The sequence below is a fragment of the Tetrao urogallus genome (assembly GCF_951394365.1).
Source record: "Tetrao urogallus genome assembly, chromosome: 16".
NCBI lineage: Eukaryota > Metazoa > Chordata > Aves > Galliformes > Phasianidae > Tetrao > Tetrao urogallus.
In genome coordinates this window covers 801,610-827,230 of record NC_136829.1, presented here as the reverse complement: position 1 = coordinate 827,230, position 25,621 = coordinate 801,610, and the positions used below count along the sequence as shown (strand labels likewise).

Below are 25,621 nucleotides of genomic sequence, written 5' to 3'. Positions count from 1 at the left end.
TAGTAAATAACTAAATGCTGGGTTGGGGGGTCCTTTTTTGATGAAAAGTAAAATGTCCCTTTCTGCTTGAGGACACTTATTGTTCCCAGTCTGGAGGTTGTGATGTTTGCTAAGCAATGCTTTGGTGTATTTACAGCAGCCACAATGAACTGGTGCAGCAGCTGGGCGTTCCCTGATGTATTCCCTTTGAATATGTATGTCACAGGGCTCTTTTAAAGCTTGGAGTCAGCACTGAGCCATGGTGGGCTGCATGCTGCTTTCGTTTCTGCGGTAGCATGAGCTGAAGGACACATTTGGAAGTATTCGGCAATGAGTTCAAACATGGTTTTGGAGTGTTCCAGAGCACAATACAGAAACGGGGGTTCCTGATTCAGTTAGGATATTCTCCTGTCCCCTCTTTGTGCAATGAGATGAGAATATAAAAACATGTTTTCAAATATCTACCCAGTTTAATATTAAACACTGTAATCTCTGTGTAACTCTTAGGTGACTGAAGTGATTCTTCTGGGACATGCAGGGTAGTCCTCCTTCTCTTAGTGATGAACCAAGTGGAAAGAAATCTCCACATATTGCATAGCTGCAGAGCAGAGAGTCCATTCTGCTTTCACCTTTGGAAACCACAATTCCCAAAACCCTTTTCAGGTTAAGGGATGCCTTGTCCTGTATCTTTTCAGCTGCAGGTTATTACTGGGATTTGGTCCATTAGAAAAATCCTGTTTCCTGCAAGAGTGCTGGAAACAGCCTCTTGTCCTAAGCTGATCTCAAAGGGACTCTGCCATATATCTTACGCTTCCAAAGGAAGTACTGTGTCGGGCTCCAAACAGTCGTACGTGCCCTTGTTGAGTACAGCTGTCTGGCTCCCGTGTTGTCACCTGCAAAACCAGTCAGCAGGATGCTGGTGGTGCCCCTCCAATATCGAATAAGACTTTATATGGCATGGTCAAACTCTGCAGAGTAGAAAAATCCAGGTTTACCTGAGAGCTCCTGTGTCAGCTCACATGAAGAAGAGAGATTTGGTGACCTGGTTAACTTCAGACTGCTGATCCTCGTCACTCGGAGTGCACAGCTCTTTGTTAGCCCTCACGGCCTGGAGCCTTGCTCCCTGAAGCCCATCTGGGCAAGGATAGGAGCTGAGGGGGTTTTCTGCAAATGTTTTTTTTTCTGGTTAATCTGCTTGTCTGAGCACGGTTGTTTGTCAGTGAGAAAGTGAAAGAAAATCACTCCGCTGACAGAATTTGCCTAGTGGAAAAGGACAGGAGCAGAATGAAGCCCTCTGGATGGGAGACTGGGCAGTGAGTGGTTTCTTAGAGGGACCGCGTGGATGTGAGTGGGGCTGCTGTAGCTGAAGGAGAGGTTTTTGCTGAAAATAAGTTTAAAACACAAATTTATTCAGCTTACAATTTGTTTCTTATCAAACCAGATTGGTATCATTCTTGCTCTTGGAAACAAACCCAGCAGGGTGGTGGCTCCTTACTGCAGCGTTTCTTTCAATTTCAGTATCCATCCCTGTTTAACATTTGTACCATGAAATAGCTCAACTGTTTATTCGCATTTCTTAAAGCTGCATTTAGAAATGCTTTCAAAAGCTGTTTCTTCTCTGGAAGGTTTTGGGAAGAAATTCTCACCTGACAGTCCTCTTTTCCTTGCTTCACACAGGTGAAAGTGCTTGTTGATTCCTCCGACCAAAAGAGAGCTATTAGTTCTGTATGCAGCTACATAGTGTTCCAGTGCAGCCGGCCGGCCCCGCTCCACTCCCGTGACCTTCACTCTGTGATAGTTGCAGCTTTCCAGTGCCTCTGTGTGTGGCTCACTGAGCATCCTGACATGCTGGATGAGAAGGTAAGAATCTCTGATGTGTGTATTCTTAGCCCCCAAGACTGATTTGCTTTTTGTCCCCAGCTGTCAATGTTTCAGACTTTAAAACAACACATCTTTGTAGTTTTCAGAAGCATAGCAGGAATTCCAAAACTAGTTTACTTGGAAAATAGCTTTCAGTTTTGATTTCTCCTTTTCATTCACTGAGAATATTTTTGGCTATGCAACCACCTTTCATGTTTATAAGAAAATATTTTGATCTTTCTTCTTGCTTTATGGACTGAAAAAAAAGAAGAAAAAAACCTGAAATTGGAAAAGCAGAAAAATAGTGGAGAAATATGAGAATTATTGGTGTGTCAATAGTGTAGTTACCTGCAGCAGATAAGCTTCTAAAAGCAATGTCTTTTCTCATTTCTCAGCTCTTAACTATCTAAGGAATTTTCTAAATTTAACAGTGGAATTTCTTTAATGCTAATGTTTTGATGATCGTAAAATCATAAGAATCATAGAATGGCTTGAGTTGAAAGGAACCTTAAAGATCACTGAGCTCCACCCCCCTTGCCATGGGCAGAGTTGCCAGTCATTAAATCAGGCATCACATCAGGCTGCCCTGGGCTCCATCCAGCCTGGCCTTGTGTGCCTCAGGGATGGGGATCCCCACCTTCTCAGGGCAGCAGCAACAGTGCCTCACCGCCCTCTGAGTACAGAATTTCCTTCAAATATCTAACCTGAATCTCCCCTATTTTAATTCAAAGCCATTCTCTCTCATCCTATAGCTATCAGACTGTAAAACGTCAGTCTCCCCTGTTTATAAGCCCCGTCCAAGTAACGGACAGCAGTACCTGGTGTCTTCTCCAGACAGAACAAACCCAACTACCTCAACCTTTCTTGATAGTAGAGGTGCTCCAGCCCTCTGATCATCTTCATGGCCTCTTCAGGACCCTCTCCAATTGCTCTGCATCCATCCTGTGCAGAGGCCCCAGGCCTGGACACAGTACTCTTGATGCAGTATCACAAGGGCAGAGCAGAGTGGGACAATGCCTTCCCTGCCCCACTGCCCCCTCTGTTGATGCAGCGCAGGATACTGTTGGCTTTCCAGTTGCACTCTGCTGGCTTGTGTCAGCTTCTCCAGGACTGCTCTGAAGGAATTCTTTTCCCAGTCTGAACACATATCTGGGATTGTCCCAGCCCAGTGCAACACCCTGCACTTGGCCTTGTTGAGCCTCGTTAAGTTGATGTTGCTTTTCTGGGCCCCTGTGGGTGGCAGCCCTTCTGTTCTATGGCCTGCATCACTCAGTGTCAGACTGAGTGCTGAGGGTGTGTACCCAATCCCTCTGTCTGGGTCACTGATAAAGATGTTGAACAGCACTGGTGCCAGGACTCACCCTTGGCATCTTCACCAGAAGTTTTCTAGAAGCTGAGCAAGGCAAACCTTGATCCAGGGTACAGCTTCCTAAGGGAGTATGAAAGATGCATGTTGCTGATCTGATCGCCTCCTGTCATAGTCTCAAAAAAATCTTTTTTTTTGCATGAGCATCTGCTTTTGTTGTAGGTCTGCTTACAGTGGCAGCTCAGTAATCTGCAAATATATGTTAAAAATAACAAAGAATAACAGGGAGGGTTTTCAATAAAGATGCTTTCTGCATGTACTTTGGGATACTGGCTGTTGGTTGTAGGTGACCAGGAAAGGGGTGATTTCCTGGGATGTGGCACAGCACAGGTTATAAAGTTACATTATGCTTCGTTTCTCTTTCTTTGTTTGTTTTTCTGCATAAATTGTGTATTCAAGAAACAGCACAGGCCAAAGTGCAGAACCCTGCCTGGTTTCTGGTGGTTAAAACTGCTGATTTATTTGTGTAGTTAGTGTTCATTGTAGACTGCTACTTGTTCTTGAGAAAGCTTTCCTCTTTATTCCCTTGTTTAGCCATCAGATCAGAACTTTTGTTGTAGCAATCCAGATATTTTCAGTAAATGACTTTGCAGTGAGCAATATTGGGCAGTCGTAGCAGTGATCCCACTGAGTGCTGGCCTCTTCTGTCGTGTGTTTGTTGATGCTTTGCTGTGCGCTTTTAGAACACTGTTATTGTTCTCTTGATGAATTAGATACCACATATATTATCCTTCCTTATGGATGCTATTGGCAATTGAAAGATTCTGGAAAATTTTCCAGATGAGTTCATTCTTAATATCCTGAGAACTTAATTAAATTTTCTGCAGATAATTTCAGAAATGCGTTTATTGTTTAAAATATGTTTATATTTTTCAATTGCATTCCTAGCTCTCTTGGCTGTTTTGTACATGTCTAATGGAAGACGTTGTGTATATATTAATTCAGAGCACTTTCTAGCGCTGGATGTAGAGGCACACTAACACAATTAGACATCTATATACGGAGAAAATACAATTAATCTAGCAAATGTGATCTTATTTCAACACTGTCTGTTAAAATAATTTTCTGCCTTTATCTCTGAGCTCGTACCAGAAGCAGCACACTGCTTAGATGAGTCATCTGTTGCTGTTTCTCTGAGGTCTCTGAGACGTCTGTTGGAATGCTTCTGTTTTAAGGTAGTTCCTCGTGTGTTTTAGGATTGTCTAAAAGAGGTACTGGAGATTGTGGAGCTGGGTATTTCGGGAAGTAAATCCAAGAGCAGCGAACAAGAGGTGAAGTACAAAGGAGATAAGGAACCAAACCCTGCATCCATGAGAGTGAAGGATGCTGCAGAAGCTACGTTAACGTGGTATGTGATTTCTCAGAGCGTGTTCAATGTTTAGCATTGCTTTGTCAGAGAATGCTTTAATGGGGGGTTTCCACCTGGTATGTAGTTGAGGGCATCTGAAAAGTCACCCAGAAGTTCCTTCTGTTTTGTCTTTTGGGCAGGGTTGTCTTCCCCCTTCCATTACAGACGTGTAGCAAAAGAAAGATTCCTGTAATTGCTGTCTTCTTTCTGCCCCTTCCTTTCCTTGGAGAGCAAAACCTTCCTGCAGCCCCTGATGTTCTGCTCTTTGCCAGTGCAGAGAGTAGCTCCTTGTCTCCCTCTTCCCCTTGTCACCTTGTCCTTCCAGGCCTGCAGCCTTCTCCTTGGCCTGACAAGTTATGCTTTCCCCATGCTTTTCCCCACACGGTAGCTGCTGTCCCTGTGTAACACAGCAGGCAGTGACACACGTAGCAGCTATAAGCTAAGGCAGGGTGGGACGTCATTCTGCTCACTGAACTGGGCTTGCTTAATAGATCTGGGAGACTCTGCTGGAAATGTGATTGCAGATGATGTGTGGGTGAGGAGGGGGAGCACAGAAGTAAATTGAGATTCACTCCAGAGAAGCTGGAAAGTGCTGTTATACTGCACGAATAGCATGGTGGTGTAGACATGACAAACTGAAGATGAGTAGGATAAACATGTGTTGCAAAAGGTGAGAGCTGCTTGCTTATTTAGTTTGTTTTACTTCACAATAAAATCACTATAAACTTTACTATTAGTAAAAACAATGGTGTCATTATGAAAGCAGCTTCTCATTGGCACTTGTGGATAAATTTTTCTTGTTGCCTGAAAGTGCCCTTTTTCTTTTGTTTAGAGGCATGCAGATATCTGTTTTCCAAGGGAAAAGTGTGGCAGTAGGACTTCTGTAAATTTAGTATAGATCTGAGTGCAGACCCATTCAAAACATGTGAACTCCAGTCAGTGACACTGCATGGAAACCTCTGCTCCTGCTGTTGGCTCCTGTCATGGCAGTTTTCTGTTGGGAAGATCCTGCACAATTTCAAATTATTTAAATATATATGTATTCTTAGGAGCACTGTGTGTGCCTTGCTTGTTGGTATTGAACAGTGGGTTAAATTATGGAGGAGTACCTCAGATCATCCATAATGTTCTTATAAGAACAAACATAAAAAAACTGTAGAACTACAGATTATTTTTTGCTCTAAAATGTATCTTACTGTCTTTATGACCTTGATTATAGATGAACTTGTTCTATGGGCAGGTTACTCTTCTTTGAAGGATTCATCTACACTTTTTCTGAAATTACTGGTTCTCTTTTAAGACAGGCTGATGGGATAGTGCAGTAATTGGTTTGTGCTACCCATAAGGGTAGCTGCTATGTCGAGATCCCAGTGAAGAATGGAGTGAAAGTCTGTGCTTGGGTGGGACAGTAGGTCTTAATCTGTGGTGACTTCTGTCTTTTCTTCCCGTTTGCAGTATTATGCAGTTACTTGGAGCCTTCCCTTCTCCCAGCGGCCCTGCTTCCCCTTGCAGCTTAGTGAATGAAACCACGTTAATTAAATATTCTCGCCTGCCCACCATAAACAAGCATAGTTTCCGTTACTTTGTTTTGGATAACAGTGTCATCCTGGCAATGTTGGAGCAGCCTCTAGGGAACGAACAAAGTAAGTCCAGCAGTCACTATTCCTTGTTCCTCTTGTTAAAACTCCCAGCATGGAGCTATAGGAAAACAAAAAAAAGGTACCACATCGTGTGGTTCTGTCGTCTTTCTGGGCCCCACCTCATCTGTGGACATGCAGCTGAATGGAATGTTGCTCTGGAATGAAGTGGCAGGGCTAACGTCCATGTCAGCGATAGTCAGGCTTATACAAGCCCTCCTAAATAGTTCACACGGTTGCCTTTCATCCTTTGAGACCAGATGAGTGCAGCTGAGTGCCATCAGAATGGTAGCTGGTGGACAAAAGCAGTACCATTGCGGTATGAAGACATCCGTGCTTTGACCAAGGATAGCATGTATTAAAAAAATCTGTTACTTACATGATGCTTTGAGCTGAATAACTGATCTCCTTACCTTCCCCCTGTGAATCCTCGTGTATCAAAGCATCGCCTAACAGAATCAATGAAACTCTTCTCCTGCACTCGCTTCACCAATGCTAAGAGGGAAGCTGGTTTCTTACGAGTTGTGTTCCAGAATGCTCCCATCTCGTGGGGAATCGCTGTGCAGATCCTGCAGCCATTGCCACACGTCCACCCTCAGTCTGGGTTGGAGCCAACGTGTTCCTGACTGCAGGGGTATGGAACGTGCCAGAACAGCTGAGCACTTCTCACCCTTATTCTGCCTGTGCTAAATGAATTACTGAGGAATCCTGTAAAGCTATTATAATCAGAAATTAAATTAGCTTTACTTGCTGTGCAGAACTTGCTTACAAATCCCCCTTGAAATACAAGATTAATTGCAGTAATGCTTAAGTGTGTCAGCTCTGTTCTGAGGCAGACTGCTGTAGTGAATCATTGCGGGGCCTGGTGTGCTGCCTGTGAAATGCCAGCAAAGAAGTGGCTGTCTGGTAGTTACCCAGTGGTGTCAGTTTATGGTTTACATGCACAAAAGATGAGACACATGTCTTTAAAAGGTGAGAAACTGTAGAGGTGTGATTCCTCTTCTAAGTTGGCCTTTAAGCCTTGAAGGGAGACTGGAATCCCTGCCACAGAGCCCTGACTGTGCAAGTGGAAAGGCACAGTGGGAGGACTGCAGTCTGAGCTGCTCTCTGAACAGAGTCGATATTGAACCCAGAGTAGGTTGTTCATGGCTTTGTGCAGGGAGGGCTTGGAAGCCTCGGGGGAGTTTCTCTGTCCCTATTCCAGTGCCTGGCTTCTTTTAGAAATGTTTTCACTGCGTAAAGTTAGAATCTTCCCCCATCTTAGTTTGACTGATGGATGCTTTCCACCATTCCTCTTGCCATTATTTGTGTGGGACCTTCACAGAAACTCATGGGGGCGTCATGGAAACCACATGTTTCTGCATGAACATTTGTTGTACCTAAACAGGCAGCGGCTGAATAATTTTTTTTTTTAATTCATGGGAATAATTTGGAGAGAAAATCGGTGATCTGCATGAATTTGGACTAAGGTTACTTTTAATGATGAAATGGAGCTGATCTGGCTACTGCAGAACAGAGTAGTTCTCTGCTGCAGAGAGGGGGATTGCATCCAGTGTTTGCTTCTCACCAGAATTTGTCTTTAGGGTCAGGGTGGGAGTTTTCCTTGAAAACAAAATGTCTGTAATGTGTGTGCTTTTTTACAGTTTAATTACTGTTCAATGAAGTATTTGTGGTTTTGATGACGTATTTTTCTCTTCACCCATGTGCTTTGCAGATGACTCCTTCCCCTCTGTCACGGTTTTGATCCGTGGGACATCTGGAAGATTTGCATGGGCCCAGCAACTCTGTCTTTTACCAAGAGGAGCTAAAGCAAATCAAAAGGTCTCTATCAAAGCCCATAAAGAAATCTTTAACTTATTGATGTTCAGCTGAAATTCCACTAATGTGAGACAGCCCCACAGATCTGGTGATTATACATTAAGGCTGAGCCACGGGGCCTTTAGCTGTAGGTAATGTGACGCATCTCTGGTGACTCTTTACAACTCGTGATTAATATGAAATATAGGCTGTGAAAGTACTGTTGCCTTCTAGGTTTGTGTAGGAGGGTGGAAGAACTCTCCTTATTCTCGTGTCTTAGAAGCATCTTCTAAGCTGATGAAGCAATGGACCGTGTGCTCAGTGTGTTGATGTTAGGTGTCAGGCAGGGCTTTTGCAGCAGAAGGAACAAAGTCTGGAGATAACGTGTGAGATGCTGCTGAGAGAGCAGCTGTTAAGACTGCAGAGTTCAGTGTTGCAAAGGCGGCTGTAAAACTGCTGTGGAAAAGCCTATAGGTGGACTTTGGAATGATTCTGGACAGTAATAGTGGAGGATAAATGGCCCAATAAATGGTGTTTAAGTAGGATCTCTTATTGCAGTTGCCTGGTGGATTATACCCTCGTGTTACCAAAATTTCTTTGTTTGTAAACATCTCCCAAATGTTCAAACTGTATAATGTAACTGAAATGTGGGCCTGTCAGTCCCAGCTGTCACATTAACGTGTAGATCTCTGTAGTGCAGCCCTTGGGAGGACCCTACACTGGATGCCTTTTGGAGCTATGCTGTCACTGCAGCTGAAGCGTTTTGCTGAATAGTGTCAGTCCAAGGGTGTTGCCTCCCACACCAAAAGAAAAGTCACACTTTGGCTGGGGATCTAAGGGAACCATTCCAACTTAAAAGCATTATGTAACTTCAAGATTTGCCATTTTAAAGTGTACTTGGTATAAATACACTCATAAAGCACTGTTCAAGGTGTAATTAAAGGTCTCTCTTGCTTGGAGCTTAGGCACATGCAAACCTGCAACCTTCGGTTGCTTTCATCAGTGATGTCAGTTTTTGAATTGCACTGTCTAGCATAATACAGCAGCATTAGCAAAACTGTATGATAGGTAATGCAAGGCTGTTGCTGCCCTGGTGGGACATCTTGCTGCTGGCCCACAGCATTGCTGCTGTTCACTTCAGTACTTCTCAGCTTCACTTGTTGAGCTCATCATAAGTCAGCAAGGCATAGCTGTTACCTTTCCTTAAACATGGTTGAGGTAGATTTTAACCTAAAAATAAGATGTTGCCACGCAAGCTTGCTGTTTTTAACAGGATTTGCAACTGCTTAGACTCAGGTGGTAAGCAAGTGTAATAGGCATGATGATTACCACCACCAAAAGGGACAGAATGTTGTTGTTCTGTTTTATTTTTATTTTTAATCTAATTTTCAGTACAAGTCTATTCAAGTCTGAGGCATGTCTGAGTGCTTTTTAACAATACCTCTCGTGTAAGGATTAGTAAACATGTGATGGGAGAGAATATTTCCCATCTGCTATAAGCAGGTATTTTTTACTGATGCAATGCCCCAGCTCAAACTGTCTCCTTGCCCACCTTTTTTTTTTTGTCAGACTTTTGTACCAGAACCTCGACCAGCTCCTAAAAATGATGTTGGATTGAAATACAGTGTGAAGCATCGGCCTTTTCCTGAAGAAGTGGACAAGATCCCATTTGTGAAAGCAGACTTAAGCATTCCTGATTTACATGAAATTGTGAATGAGGAGGTAAGGGAGGTTTTGTCTTTGACTTCATTTTGCTCATTTTTCTGCATGTTCATGAATCACACGCTAACTTCTTATTCTTCTGCTTGATTAATTCACACTACTTAATGGAATCGTGAACTTTGAACAAATGAATCTGTGCACCAGCCCAGGAAGATGGCAGTGCCTTGGATGTGCTCTTGGGGAGCACAGCTCAGCGCAGTTTATTCTGGATTCCAATAACCTGTACACCAGCACTGCGAGGAAGCAGTGGCTTGTCATGTGTTGCATCCACAAGGGAGATGGAAGGGGCACTTGTTAGATCTCTTATGGTGCATATGCAAAAACAGAAGTATTCTAAAGCTTCGCAGTACTTTAGCTTTTATTCATTAGGAGGAAGATGCTGCATCTGATGCTGGGTGCATAAATTTGCAACAGCTCTCCCAGGCAAACAAGGTTTTGAGATATTCACTGTTAACCTTGCAAGGTCTCGTTGACAGTGCTTTAGTAAACATCCTGGGGGAGCTGCAGCTGCTGCATGTGACTTATGGCTCTGCTGTGTGACAGGGCTGTTGTTAGTGCTTTGAGAGTTTGGTACTTCATGTCTGTACAATGTATTTCAGCTCGAAGAGCGACATGAGAAGCTGAGGAATGGCATGGCCCAGCAGATTATTTTTGAGACTTCCATAGATCAGAAAAGTGAGGAGGAGTGGCGTAAGAAGAGCTTTCCTGATCCAATCACAGAGTGTAAGCCCCCATCGCCGGCACAGGAGTTCCAGACTGCGCGCCTCTTCCTCTCCCACTTCGGGTTTCTGTCGCTGGAGGCGTTGAAGGTGACCTCATGATTCCTTGTGTTATACTAATGGCATGAGTACCACTATGGCTGGGCTTAACAGAAGGGGAAAACTTCAGTTTCGATAGTGGAAGATTTTTCTGTGCATTGCCAGCTGCTTTTGTGCTGTCATGTGCTTGAGTTAGGTGGCAAATTTCCATCTTTCAGGGTTGAGAACAGGGTTGTGAAAGGCCTTGCTTGAAGCTGAACGTGCTCTGAATGGGTGGCTATTAGTCTACTTTTGCAGTAGGTGCATTAACTCTCACATTCACCTGTTTGTATTTGGTGTTATTCTTCCAAATTGAGTTAGGGATGCTTTGTGAGCATTTCTAAATTATGACTGCCATACAAGTTTCTGTTCCAGAAATTGTATTGAAGTACTCTAAAATGTTTACATATGGCTAAACCACATTTAGGCTGTAGAATCGTCCCTTTTGAAGTTAAAATGCCAACAACGTATAGGAAAAAACCGACATCCTTAAACTGAAATTCTGCCTTTTAAGTGAGAATTTTGCCTTTCATTTATTGCATTTTCTTCCAGAAAACTATCAACATTAGGAGGCAAAGTAGCTATTGCAAAAATAAACATAAGGATGCTTAATATTGTGCATATTGCTGGTGTATAGGTTACAGTAATAAAAGCAAAACGAGATGCAATGCAGCTGTAGACAGTAATGTGGCATTTTGAAAGTCTGCTGCTTTTGTTGTGGAATGGAGCATGTTTTGAGCAAATTATTGCTTGTGTTTTACTTGAAAAGTGTTAGTTTTCTTCTAAGGATTAGTTAAATGCAACAAACTGTCAGACTTCTGCTTGTTGTTGATCATTTATAACACTATTATATTGGATCAGAATTTTTTTTGCATGGTTTTGATTCATTTTTAACGGATCAGTGTGAAAACCACAGAGATCTTTTCAGTCAGGAACGTTTTTTGAAGCTATTGAACTCTGATCTATGCAACAGGAGCCTGCTAACAGTCGTCTACCTCCCCACCTGATTGCACTTGACTCTACTCTGCCTGGATTTTTTGATGACCTCGGGTACTTGGACTTACTGCCTTGTCGTCCTTTTGATACTGTTTTCATTTTCTACATGAAGGCGGGCCAGAAGACAAGCCAGGAGGTAAGAGAATGCGTGGGGCAGAGCTCTGGAACCAGTGGTTATTGGCTTTGGCTTTACTTAGACAGGAGGTGTAACAAACCACTGCATATTTTTCATTTGAAAGGTGATTTATTATCTGCATTTAGGATTTTTGCACGTGTATGAACGAAAGGGTGTATTTGGAATTCAAAGATTCATATCAGAAATGCATTTCAGTCTGTAGGGAAAGCTGCAGTTTGTTCTTGGTATGTGCAATATCCAGGTAATTTAATTTGATTTTGATGTTAAACATATGTTAAAGAAATCAGAAACTTACTGCAAGAAAGTATTACTGCTTTGTAAGTCTTTACATCATACTATTTGTGCTGAAATGCGATTATGTTAATTAGGTTAATTTGTGTAAATCTAAGCCATGATTTCTTCAGACTGTGATCTAGAAATTTGCTGTGAGTTTCTAAGCAGGTTTATGGGCTCAGTGGAGATATTTCTATAATACTTCTCATTTCTATTTGTAATTGTTCTATTAAAGAGTAGAGGCATGGCTTCAAAACTGATGAGTGTGTCATTGCCTCGTGTGGCTGTCAGCATACAGGTGTCAGAGCACAGCAGCACTTTCCACACCTGAGGGGAACACACCACCAATTCTTGAGGCCAGCATTGTGCTGTTTGTGAGTTTTCAAGTCAATGTTCAGAGCAGCAAGTAAGTGGTCCCCAAAGTCAGTGAGGTTACGGGGCGCGATGCCTTCCAGCCGTCCAGAAATGTTCTGCTCTTGCTGGACTAGCAGAATACTTTTTTCCTCTGATGCTTGTATGCAGTTACAGATTTAGACAGGTGAGACTTCTGTGCAGACGTTAGTCCTGCAGAATTTACAGAGCTTTGGAAACCCAGTTGGTGGTCTGTACTCAGGAAGATTTGCCATGTCAATTATAAAAAAAATATTTTGTACATGAGAGATTGTGGGTATTAGACAGACAGTGTAAAGATGGCATTCCTGCTTCAGAATCCCAGGACATCTTGCTGTGATTCCTAAGCCTTCTCGGTTGTGAGAAGTCAGAGGCAGTCAAGCTGGTAAGGTGCTTGTCTCTACTGCCCTGAACTGAGGAGAAACTGCTGCTGTTTCTGTGGTTGAAAAGAATGAGAACAGAAATAAGTCAGTGGTAATTTTCAATATTAGCAATCGAGAGAGGAATCAAGGCTGAGCTGCGGCACTGCTTTGGGTAGGGATGGCTGTGTGGTGCTACATAGCCATCCTTGTGCATGTGCTCATGCAGTTCTTATCAGGACCTAATTCTGCTCTGCAAGGTGATTCCCACTCCTGTCACAGGGAGCAGTGGCAGCTCTACATCTGATGCTGCACAGCCTAGAGCAGTGCCATTCATGGAGGTGTTCCTAAGTGAGCCCCAGTCTCTCTGCTGCGGTGATGCACGCTGACGGCTTAGAAAGGTGTTGTGGAATTTGTTTGTACAGGGTAACGAAACTGCGCACACCACTGTTACAGTATGATACTTAATAACATTAAATGTCCTTTGAACATGCTCCCTCACCTTTATTTAAGTTCTTTTTCTGAAGGTGCTCAGCTACAAAACTACACATTTATGTAGACCTTGAGCTCACGTATTTTCTGCAGCTGATGTTGCTCTCTTCTCTGAATTCATTCTGAAATGTAGCTCTGACTTTGAGCGTATTGCTAATATTTCAGTGCAGTGTCTAGTCACTGCTGAATATTGAGCAGGGTGCTGGAGCTGGGTGCCAGGGCACAGGGCCTTCCTTGCTGGGAGCTTTCTTCCCAGCCTGTCCCCAGCTGTGCAGTTTCTGCTCCAGTGCAGTCTGTGTCCCAGGGAGAGTCCCAGCACTGCCCCATACAAACAAGCTCCAGAGATCTTCTGGCCACAGAACAAACTCCCTGTGACTCAGAAAGAAAGGACGACGCACGGCGTGCTGTTGTCTCTTCCCCGTATCCCAGTGGCCCAGTAGGCCAAATAACAAACCATCCACTTCCCCTGCGCTCCGCTCGGTGCAGCTCTCCAGCCTCCCTCGGTCACACTGGGATTAGGAGGTATTTGGATGAGGAAACAACCTGGATCTTTGGGCAAAGTGAGATTGAGGCTCAGAATGAGCAGTTTGGGGTGGCATTTGATTGAAGTGCACGTGCAATCCTGCTGGAAATTGTTCTGCAGAATCAGTTTCATTATTTAATGTGTGGTGAGGTGGTGCCCTAGATCACCATGTCATGTACAGGTAGTGACAGAACGCCTTTCTCCCAAAACTTCCCCTCGCTCTAAAGTGAAACGTGCCCAGAAAATCCTCTTGTTATGTCTGGTATTGATGCAGACTCTGCACTGGCCAGGTCTGTGGTTTACCCCCGATGTGTGGATAGATCCTGAAATTACCATTTGTAGCAATGTGATCTCAGGCTTCAGCAGTGATGGCAGAAATCAGGACGTTGCCATGCAGGATGGCTGGGCAGCAGGGGACCGGTGTCCATGTAGAAAGCCTGGGGTTCCTGACTTGCTGAAGATCTCTGTTTGTCAAAACCATTTTGGTGACACAAAATTTGGTGATAGAAACAAAGGCAGGGTGAGGAGGGAAAGAGCAATTTCCAGGAGCCCCTGCACATACCGTGCTTCTGCTGGTTGTTTCAGATCCTGAAGAACATGGAGTCTTCCAGAATTGTTCAGCCACACTTCCTGGAGTTCTTGCTGTCTCTTGGCTGGTCTGTCGATGTGGGGAAGCATCCTGGGTGGACCGGGCACGTCTCCACGAGCTGGTCCATCAACAGCTGCAGTGATGAAGAGGGACCTGAACAAGGTAAAGCATAGTCAGCTGCCTAACACTGAGTTTTGTCTCCTATTGGATAAAACTGGTTTAAATTTTTTGTTCCTGTGTGCCTGTATGAACACTTGCATACTTCCTTCACATTTTAAAAGGCATTTTCTAGAAAGGTACGTGTAAATTGATTAAACTTCAAGACCAAGTGATTAAAGCAGTGTGTCTGTGTTGTTGGGAGGAAGTTGTTTCAGCAAGGAACACCGTTTCCCGTACTTCTAGCAGACTTGGTGAGTTTTGTTATGTAATCCAAAACCAAGATGCAGATGAAATTGGGTACAGATTTTAGTGTGTACTAACAGATGTGCTTGAAATATTGTGTGATTTTTTTTTTGTGCTCTGTAAGTAGATTAAAATGAGCTGTTGGTGAGTAAGTTAGCTGCAATCATGCTTGGTAGTAAGTAATGAAAACAAGTGGCTGTTTGTAGGTCACTGAGGCTGGAGCCCACACACAGCTCTTCTGCTGTCCTGCTTCATTTACTCTGCTTCTTTTCCACTACAGCAACTCTTCCTCTGGGCTTGTCTGGTACTGTGACTGACTAAAGGCTTTTCTGAACATCACTACAAGTGATGGAAGGTTTGAGGTGTTGGGGAGGGCTTAAGAGAACAGATGTATGGCTTTTTCAGAACGAGTCAAGGGAGGTTACGGGATGGCCGGGGCTTGGTTTGTTATTTCTTTCAGGATGGAGTTGTTGTGCTTTGTACTGGGGCAGAGTCCTCTCTCTTCCTTTTCTGGTTGGAGTTGTCAGTATGGCTGCACATCTTCCCCCTCTGATCCCCCCAGCCCCAAAGGGAAAGAAGTTCTTAAGCAATTCAATTTGGGTTGAGTTGCTGCTCCCTGGGAGCAATGGGCTTGAGAGACTTTGCTTCCTGATGGTGAGGCATGGCCCCCAGCTCCGGCGTGCCGCTGGCCACGGCTGCGTGTCAGTGTGCTGGATGGCCCCTCTCCACTGCTTTTGCTGAGGCAGCTGTTCCAGGGGCTCCTCTGTAAGCTGGTTCAGAGAAATAATTCGGCTTAAAGCCTTTGCTGTTCTTTCTGGAGGAGGTACGGAGAAAGGAAAAGGTGGTTTGGTCATCTTCTGGTACTGTGGCTCCACTGAAGACTTATTTGCTCTCTGTACTGTGACAGCCTGACTGTGTTACCAGCTGTGAGGTGGGAATAAGTGGGGGCTGAGAACTAGGAGCTTTCTTGCATTAGCTTCAGTTCAAGGGTGTGGGTTTTTTTAAATTATAGAGAGAGAGGAATTTATAGAAATTGGCTTAAATTCTAGAATGTTGTCAGGTTGAAGCTACAAATGTAAGCTGTCTTCTGAAATTTAATGACAAACTGAACAAAACTTATGTTAAGGAAATGAGTAGAAATAGCTACTGGATGAATTCTTGGAGGAGATGCTTACTTAGTGACTACCTTAGACTGAGGAAAGGATGATATATGGTAAGTATAATGGAAATATATTCAGAATAAATCCTCTTTCCAACCCTTGGTGCTATTTACTTTAAAATATCAAAAAAGTTTATCTGAAAATTGTTGTTAGCCATGAAATTTCACTGTGAAATCTTCTCATTTTTAAAACATGACTTATGTGATTTCGTGCACCTTATGGTTGAAGGTCTGTGCCTAGAGAGATGAAACTGCCTTCTGAATTAACCTTCCATCTGTGTTTGTTTCAGATGATGTAATAATTTCAGAAGATGTTGGAGCAAGTATCTTCAATGGGCAGAAGAAGGTGCTGTATTACGCTGATGCCCTGACAGAAATAGCTTTTGTTGTCCCGTCACCAGTGGAGTCCCTAAGTAAGATCATTTCATGTATGCGTTTCTAAAAACAAAACACAATTCAGAAGATCAACAGTTGTTTGTTTTTTAATAGAGAGCTCTGTCAGAAGCAGAAGCAGGATCCTTGTCAGAAAAGTACTGATTTAAATATCCTAATCCTTAGAAACCTTCTGAGTGTAACACTCCTCAGTGATACCTGTTCAGTGCTCCTTTGTTTTCCCAGTCTAAGCAGCAAATACCTATCCAGGTTTGCATGGTAGTACGTGCTTGCTTGGGTGCCTGAGGTTGGATGTATGGTTTGGTCTGCAGTTCTGACATTGTTAAAATGTACTATTCCCTGCTATGGAGTTCAGAGCAGTTTTGCTGGTGGTTTTGTTCTCTCTGTCTCTTCTTGTTGACGTGCTCCTGCAACGCAAGGAGGAGCATGTGCCTAATGACCACACTGATGGCTTCGTGGTATCTTTTACCATGTGGTTTCAAAAGGTTGTCAGGGAGTTAGAGCAGTAGCAAGAGGCTGTGCTGTGTGGCAGACGTAGTCAGACAGGGTGCTTCTGAGTCCATGGGGAGTGCTTTAACTGCAGCCAGTGTCTGGGTAACTCGTGTTATCCACTGCTGAATTCTCTGCTTGATTTTGAGCTCCATTTTGACTTGACTGTATATCCATCCATGTATCCAGTTTTAAAAACCTTAGAACCTCTCTGAGTTTCAAGACTGCACACATGATAACAACTGAGGGGAATTGTTTGGGCAGAAGAAAAGACACAACTCACTTTTCTGTTGGCTTGTAGCTGATTCATTGGAAAGCAATGTCTCTGATCAAGAAAGTGACTCTAACATGGACCTGCTGCCGGGAATATTAAAACAGCCATCCTTGACACTTGAACTCTTCCCCAATCACACAGACAATCTTAATCCCTCTCAGCGGGTAAGACAAAACTTGCACTGAAAAATGGCATTTGTTTGTTTGGCAGGGTTTTTTGTTGATTTTTTCTTGTCTTCAGGGTACACAGTGGTGGTGCATGTGGGTTTTGACAGCACAGTTCAGTCTGCTGACATTTGGAGTCACTCGTTCCTAGATGTTAATCTTCCACAGCAGCATCCGTCTGGCTAGCATTTACACCTGCAGTAGGAGATTGCAAAGTTACATTGATTAACTGTAAAACTGGAACTTGCTAAGTAGGAACATCTTATGTACTAAAATTTTGAAGAGCGTGCAGGAAAAAGTACATGCAGTGTTCCTGAAGTAAACCAGACCCCAGTGCATGTTTGGAAATTCAGGATGGACTGACATGACTGTTCATCCCTACCTGATTTAAAACAGCCTGTATCAGTTGTGGCTGAATTATCTAGAGTGAAGTTGCTTGAGTAACAAAGCAGAAAGACTTGAACTTTGAACGTAAAGGATTTACGACTGCTTATTTCTTGTTATAAATTTACTTCCAAATGTACTTTCTCAAGGATTCTAAATCAGTAAGTATGTTAAGAAAAACTTGAATGAGTTTTTAAGATGATTAAATGACTCATCTAAATAACAGCTGTTGCCTGGGTCCCTTTTTATTAGACTTGCAGAAAATTACTCTAAGTATAAGCACAGTAAAAGTGGGAGCAAATGGATTTGAATGTAGGGCAGGAACCTCAGTTTAGCTGACTGGATTGAGTGGGAAAATTAGCAAGGAAAAAGGCATTTCTTTGGGTAATGAGTAGATTTGAGCTGATAATGAGAATATCATAAAGCTCTGCCATGATGGGTGTGCTGGGGTTCCACAGTAGCATGGCCACAAAGCAGTGCACGTGCGTGTTCCCAGGGAACATGGAGCAATTGCACTGACTGCAGCTTGGACGTGTGGGGAAAACAAAAAATTGACGTAGTTTTCAATGTGTAAAGGAATAAGAGACTTTTCTGTTGTTTACGTTGAATGTAAGTATTGTGGAGACCCGAATTACTGCTTTTAGGTGGGGTAGTCCCACTGCAGCAGCGCCATGGTAATCATTTGCAGAGGTTGTACCTGTCTGAAATCTGAAGGACAAAGAAACAATTGATGAGATGCTTTAGATAAATCCCTGGGCTTCTGGTGTTTGCAAATCCTGCTTTTCTCTTGTGTTCAAAACAGCTCAGCCCAACTTCCAGATCCAAGAGGGTGCCTCAGGGCCGGACCATTCCACCAATGGGACCTGAAACCAAAGTGTACGTGGTCTGGGTTGAACGTTATGATGATATAGGTGCGTAGAATTTTCATTGTTCATTGATGTAGCAACAGAACAGAGATGAGAGGAAAAGCTCAGCTCCACTTCTCTTAAAAAAAGAATGCTAAATCCTTATTTATTTCTATAACTGACGCTCAAGATTCTAAAACTGTTCTTTGATATTTGAGTGATGGTCCATGGGGGTGTGTAAGTGAATCACTGGCTGTGGATGTGGAGATTATTTTAGCTCTGGCAGTACATGCAAGACACCCTCATGGAGCTTCTCTGTAAGCTCAGCGTATGAGACCAGCACACTCTTGGCTGCTGTGTTCTCAGAATGGAGCTGTTGCTCTTCCTTTAGAAGAGTGACTTTCTGACCCTTGTTTTGCTTCTGATCTGCTGGTCTGTTCTGAAGGGATCATCAATTTCTTGGTACCTTTGAAACTTTCTGCTTGGATCTGTCGTGTGGAGGGCTCGATTAATCTGCTCACGTTGCCAGTTTGGATGGTGCTGGGCAGCCTGTTGCCTTTCTGCGTGCCATTGTCCAGGCAGGGCCCTGCTCCTCCTGCTGAATTAATGCTCCTTGCCCTGGTGGTTCCCCCCTGAGTCTGGATAACTGAGAGAGACCCAGCTTTGTCCATCCTGTTGTAGCCATAGCATGGTTAGTTCTAGCAGCTGTCCCCCAGGCTTGAGGAGTCCTTTGTTCATGAGAGCTTCTTGCATGCTAGTTCTAAGCCATGGGCCAGGCTTCTTTGTGATGCGAGAGCCTGCCTGTGCTGGCCTAGCATAGCAGGGTCTGTAACACTGCCAGCAACAGATCATCTGTTTGAAGTTGTTGTTCTGCCTCTGATTTCTAATCCAGGTTCCCAGTTTAACATTAATTAAATCCTTAGCACCTCCCAGAGGATAGCAACCAAGAGATTGCAAGAGATCGGAGGAAGCTTCCCATAAGCTACCTGTGTGAAATGTTCCCTTTCCCACCCAGGACTCTGGCACAAAGATCTTGGTGTCCAAAGGAACGTGCTGCAGAGCAGTGCCTGGGATCGGGATACGCACGTGACGTTCTGGAGCATCTCTTCCTTATCCTGATGTTGTCCCAGAGGGTTTCTCCTTGGCACCAGGAGTCCCTCAACACTTCATTTCCTGAGCTGCTGGTGTCCCTGACCCCCTCCTATGTGGGGGCAGCTCAGGCCAGCTCCCTGAGGGGCAGTGACTGCCGCACACACACGTTTCTGCTCAGCTGCTCCTTCAGCAGCCATGGGAGTCCCCCAGAGCCATGGGCCTGAAGCCGAACAAATGAGCCTCAGTATGCTTGGCAGTTGGATGTCTTGCGGGGTGCTCTTGGAGGTTGCTCCTGGACCAGAGGCTTTGCCTCATGCTTCTTGTGTTCTTGGCTTTTGCCTTATGCCATCTTGGTATTTGCACAGTGGAAGAGCTGACTGCTGGCCCTCCCTTTCCTTTATCTCAAAATACTTCAGTGGCCACCCCCTCTGTTAGTCCCATGTGCTGTGTGCAGTCAGTTGTGTTACAAAGTGTTTTCAGGCTTACACTCTTTCTGCTGCAAGAGTGCTTTGTGTTATGCTGCTGTCTGAATTATACTTGACTTTTTTTTTCCCCAAACTCGTCTGTAAGCTTCTGCCCCTGAGCAAATGGATGGGAAGCGCCACGTTCCATTCCAGTTCTCATTTATTTCTTCTGCACCTGTTAGTGAGGGCGAGGCAGCGGAGCAGTGGGTTGTGGTGCAGGCTTTGCTGAGGGAGCGGCGCTGTGTTTGCTGGAGCAGATTGGCATTCCCATGGCAGCGCTGCAGATGTGAGCAGCGGTACCGTTTGAAATTCCCAGCACTGTTCTTGAGGCTGATGACTTGCAGATGGGAGAAGAAGCTACTGAATAATAATTTAAGAGGTGTTTTGTGACTGCGACACGTTTCAGCTTCTTTCTGCTTCACTGCAGCTCTGGAGATTTTGACCTTTGGGACTCGGAGATCTGAGGGTCTGGGATGCGTTCCCTGATCTCCTGAGCAGTGGGTGAAGCAGGCGTGCCTGTGTAGCAAAACTTAACGTGTGCTTAGGTAACAAAACCACACTTTGTATCACCAGTTTTGCCAGAACATACCTGGTATAAATGCTTGAGGTTGCATTGGTTTAACTGATGATAACTTTGCACAAAAACAAAGAAGCAAACAAAAACCGTGGGGAATCTAAACTTTATTCTCTATGTCCTCTTACAGAAAATTTTCCCCTCCCTGATCTGGTGTCTGAGACCAGCACTGGCGTAGAAACTACAGCCAACAGCAGCGCTTCCCTAAGGTGAGACCACTCTTATTTTCATTGTTTTCTTGGTTCTTGTGGACGACAGTCTGTGCTGCACTTCAGAAGCCGTGACATGGTTTATTTGCATTCTTCAGCTTTTACTGGCAACTCCAAAAACTGTGGACAGTGTTGTTAAAAAGATAGATGAGCTCCTTCAGTGGATTTGTTTTCTGTTGAGGAAAAAAAGAATGAAAGGGCTTTTCATATTGCTGTGGTTGAAACATAAATTAAGGGGTGGAAGATGTGTAGTCTTATTCTTGGGTTTGTGATCAGCCTCCTCCCTGGCTTACTCCCTGGTGAGGTGGTTAATGCTGCATATTTGTCATGAAGCTCAAAGCCCCGTCTGCAGGGCTTTCAAATTCTGTGGTGACAGAAGTTTGTAGGAACAGTAGCTGATGGAGACATCCTAAGGTCCAGAGAATGCACACAGGAGTCCTGCTGGTTTAGCCATGAGACATTTTCATGTCCTTTTAACACTGGATCTACAAAGAAGAAGGCTCACTTTAATTGAAGCGCTGCTATAGAACTGATTTATACTTTTTTCCCTTAAGATCTACCATTCCTGAGAAAGAAGTTCCCGTGATCTTCATCCATCCTTTAAACACCGGCTTATTCAGGATAAAACTGCAAGGAGCAACTGGGAAATTCAACATGGTTATCCCGTTGGTGGATGGGATGATAGTCAGTCGGAGAGCTCTTGGTAAGCTGACAGGGGTTAGGAGCACCTGTGGCTCCTTCTTGTCCTTTTCACGTGGAGGCAGTTCATTGAGTGCTCTGATCCTTCCTGTTCAGCCCTCTGCATCGTGGTCATCCTGCCAGCAATACTTCTGCCTCTACTCCTTCATGAGAAGCGGAGCATAACCAGCACTCTTGGTTTTGTGTTTGTGCTTCCCATTTCTGTTCCTCTGTTATGCTGTTACAGTGAGATCTGGCTGATCCCAAGAACTTAGTGGGATCGGAGTGAAGGAAAGCTCAGGTGTCTGTGGTGTGGGTAATAATGTATCTGCAAAATGCACCTAGTGGGATTTGTCACTGGGTTTTGGACATGCCAGCAGGTCTGTATTTTGTTCTTCTCGCCACCAGAGTGGCAGAGGGGACAGCAGAGGGAGTAGGTGGTTAGCATTTAGCTGGAGGAGTTGTGAGATAGGGCTGTGCTGTCTGTGGGAACCAGGTGAGGGCTTGGAGTCATACAGTGGAAGGAAGAAATGTAGTGTGGATGGAAAGAACAGAAATGTGACCTGATGCTTAGCACTGAAGGCCATGATGCTGGTGTTCCTCATCTGCCAAAGGGTGCTGCTGAGTTCCTGCTGCATGCTGCACTTATTCCTTCTGTTTTAAAAGCAGGCTTGCAATGAAAAGCCACAGAGATCGGTAGCCCATGTTAGTGTGTGTGTGCTGTCCACCTTTTCAGGTATTCCTGGATGTATTAACAACGGATCTTGGCTGTCAGTGCTGTTAGAAACTCAACAGCTGGAAATCTCTCTCCAGTGAGAGCTATTCCTGTGACAGAATGAAGTGAAAACACTCTGAGTATTTAGACACAGCCATAAAACTGATGTAGGAATCTGCTGGGGATGACTCCCAGGTTCTGATTTTGCACATGCCGTGCAGTGATGGTGAAAGCGAAGCCAGACGGGGCCTGCAGATAAAGTTTGTGATCTCAGCTGATAACAGCAGCTTGCCCTAGTGAGGAACCAGGTGTGTTTCTTCTAGTGTGGTGCTGGTTTTTCAGCTGCACTGGGGTAAAACAATAACATTTGTCTGATCTCTAAGGTCAGCAGATGTAGCTTGTGTGCAGTTGGGGATCAGGTCCTCTAGATAAGGAAGGCAGTGTTCGCTCTTTTACTGACACCTCTGTATAGGCAGAAAAGAGTCAGTGAACACTTTTTTCATGAGATGCATAGTAATTTTATTTTGGAATACCAGTAGGTCTGCTGTTCCTAGCCACAGTCTGTCCTCTTTCCTCCCCCTGCTCAGAGGGGCAGTTCTGCCATCCCTGCTGCTCTGCAGTAGGTTTGCCGTGCCCAGGTGGCTCCTCAGCATCACCCACTGCCACCTCAGACCCAGTCCTTGTGTGCACAGCCTCCAGCTGTCGTACTGCTCTTCTGCTCACAGGACCCGTGTGCTTACTGACTCAGTCCCGAGGGTGCTGCTGTAGCTGCCTGGCACTGGCAGAGCTGGGGAGCCCTCTTTCTGCTCCCACTGGCTGGGCGTACTGCTGACTTCACCCCTTTCTTATTTGAGTTTCACGTTGGAATGGGCTGGCAGGGCTGGGGACAGGGGCTGATCAGTTACCAGATGGCCTTTCTGAAAAGCTGCTGAGCATCTTCCCCTGGGTTCCTGGGTGCGGTGGGACCCCATGTTTCCTTTAGCTGTAAAACCATTGCGGGGGAAAGTTGATTTGGTCTAAGCTTATTTCAGACCTTCTTTCTTGTTTAGGTTTTTTAGTGAGGCAAACAGTAATAAATATTTGTCGGAGAAAGAGGCTGGAAAGTGATTCATACAACCCCCCCCACGTCCGCCGGAAACAGAAAATCGCAGACATTGTCAATAAGTACCGCAACAGGCAGCTGGAGCCTGAGTTTTATACCTCACTTTTCCAGGAGGTTGGGCTCAAGAACTGCAACCCGTAGGCCGTGATCCTCCCCGGACAATTAGATCAGAGCTTGGTGGCTACAGTAATGAAAACAGTTAAATAACAACAAATTTCCTCAGCCCTCCGGAATTCAGGAAACCGTATTTTAGCACAAGTCAGCAGATACCGTGTGGGAGGAAGGAGAAACGAATCCCAAGCAGTGCAGTTGGGATACTGACTCAGTTCACCTACCCGCGAAAGATTACTTAATTCCAGTCTTCCTGGATGCTTGCAACATAATCTCTCCAGCAGCCATCTACTCCCGGCTCATTAAGAACTGCGTCTCGTCCTGTGGGAAGAAAACAATCAAAGCAAAACCATCTCTGCGTTGAAGCATGAGGAGTGCGGGGCAAAGCAGCCTGCCTTCACACAGCCCGCTGTGCCCCCGTGCTGGAGAGGGGAGCGGGATCTCTCCTTGAGGAGGGAATCTCTTCCTGAGCGCTCGCTGTGCCCACAAGAACTTCAGGAGAAGTTTCTGACCCCCTTCGGCGTTCTGCAGGACATGCTTCACTGCTTGAAGCTCATTTGTTCACCACAGGGAGGAAAGCTGCTCGGGAATATCAGGTCACCAAATGCATAGCCAAGATGCTGTGTTTCCCAGTACCCCCCTGTGGGTCTGTGCACAGTGTTTCTGTCATCCTGGGAACAAACTGAGTTCAGACACACCTTCTTACTAGATAAGAGATCTTGGTTCTATAGAAACAAGGTCATGACTTTCAGGTCTGTTGCAAAATGTCACATTTAATTTTAGTTGCTTGGTTTTATTTTCTTTATGCAGCTGATTATGTTGAAATGTCTCTGTTGCTCAGTCGTCGTTTTCATTAAATGTGCAAACATCTCTTGCTTTCCTTCTGCTGGGCTGAAATCTGAGGTTCTGGGGCTGCCTCCTGCCTGACATTTATAGAATATGCAGCTTTTGCAGCTTCTGCACTTTCCAGAAGCTCCTCTTACGCAGGCTGTGAAACAACTGGAACAGAAAAGTGAGGAACCCTTCTTTTGTCCATTAACTTGCCATTCCATAGAAAGTCCATTTGGAGTTGTATCTTAAAAGTGTTTTGAGGTTACCGTGCTTTCTTGGCAGCAGTGATTCCTCTCTCCTTGGTCAGAAGTTTCTCCCTGAGCTGCCGGTGCCCCGGCCGGGCTCAGCCACAGCCTGGGTTGCTGCCTCACCCCACAGAGAGCAGAGCCGTGTGGATTCGTTTCTCTGACTGCCGGCAGCTTCCATTCAAGCGCTTTGCTTCCTCTGTGGCTGCACTCTGGAGCTCAGGCTGGGCTGGGAAAAGGTGTTCACAACTGCGCGTCAGTGCTGGCAGTATGAAAGCTGCAGCAGCACTGCCGCTCCTGGGGCTGCTTTCAGGCCCCCAGCACAGTCCTGCCTTGTGGCAGCAATGAATCACTGCTGATGCTCCTGTGTGGGTGCAGCCTGCAATGGCTGGCAGTGCACGTGTTCTTTCTCTTCCAGTAAGCAGGGAGGAGGTGAGCGTAAACCTGAGCAGGAATTGGTGGAGCTCCTCAAGTTGTGACAAAGTGTTTCTCGGAAGCTTTTTAATATGCATTGCAATAATGCCTGTGAGTCACTTAACTTTGCTATTTCAGTTACTTTTTGCAACAGTTGTAACCTGAAACAGTCTTACTTGTTTCATTACAGTTTCCTTACCAGGGGTGTGCCCGGATCCCATCTGCCTGTGGTCTTTCGGAGGGTTCACCTGCACCTCAAAAGACGTGCAGGGACCTGCGGGTCTCAGCTGAGGGGAGCTGGGGGGCAGGAGCAGGGCAGGCACAGAGACCTCTCAGGAGGTTTTGGTCCAGATGAATCACAAATGGAAAAACAAAACCAAAATCTCTGTGGCGGTGAGCAGAGTGGCCGTGCTTCTGCACCGTCCTGGGTGTGAGGGGCAGCGCTGGGTCTGGTGGCAAAGCTGAGGTGGAGCATGGCCTCATCTCTGCTCAGCTCTTGCCAGTGTGCATTTAATGCACAGGTACTAAATTTACCCACGCTGTGTATGTACCTTTGGATCTACATAATGGCCAAACACACTTTAGTCCACTGACTTAAAAGGCATGACCACTGCATGTGTAACAAACAGAAACATACAGAGCGATCAAGCTTTGCACATCTTCAGCAGCTTAAAACCCATAGCTGTGTGTGTCACGTGCAAAACCATTGGTTTGTAGCCCAGTGAGCTGCAGAAGCTGCTGCTTTCAGGTGCACGGTGCAGTCAGGAGCAGAGCTGGGCTGCAGGAAGCCCTGAGTGTCTCCTTCTGAGTCA

General features: G+C 45.0%; 1 protein-coding gene across 2 annotated transcripts in view; it reads left to right on the top strand.

The window, feature by feature from the left end:
• The window catches only part of RALGAPB (Ral GTPase activating protein non-catalytic subunit beta), a gene marked incomplete at both ends in the record, with an annotated part of 54,965 nt that extends 31,616 nt beyond the window's left edge, over positions 1 to 23,349 (top strand). For both annotated transcript variants that reach the window (XM_079543221.1, XM_079543220.1), the window contains 14 exons: positions 1,657 to 1,839; positions 4,402 to 4,553; positions 6,009 to 6,196; positions 7,905 to 8,011; positions 9,557 to 9,709; positions 10,309 to 10,518; positions 11,480 to 11,638; positions 14,261 to 14,426; positions 16,116 to 16,238; positions 17,009 to 17,145; positions 18,332 to 18,440; positions 20,635 to 20,713; positions 21,268 to 21,416; positions 23,156 to 23,349. In XM_079543221.1, the coding sequence (XP_079399347.1) occupies positions 1,657 to 1,839; positions 4,402 to 4,553; positions 6,009 to 6,196; positions 7,905 to 8,011; positions 9,557 to 9,709; positions 10,309 to 10,518; positions 11,480 to 11,638; positions 14,261 to 14,426; positions 16,116 to 16,238; positions 17,009 to 17,145; positions 18,332 to 18,440; positions 20,635 to 20,713; positions 21,268 to 21,416; positions 23,156 to 23,349 (2,109 nt within the window). The remainder of the gene's footprint in view (positions 1 to 1,656; positions 1,840 to 4,401; positions 4,554 to 6,008; positions 6,197 to 7,904; positions 8,012 to 9,556; positions 9,710 to 10,308; positions 10,519 to 11,479; positions 11,639 to 14,260; positions 14,427 to 16,115; positions 16,239 to 17,008; positions 17,146 to 18,331; positions 18,441 to 20,634; positions 20,714 to 21,267; positions 21,417 to 23,155) is intronic.
• Positions 23,350 to 25,621: the final 2,272 nt, after the last annotated feature.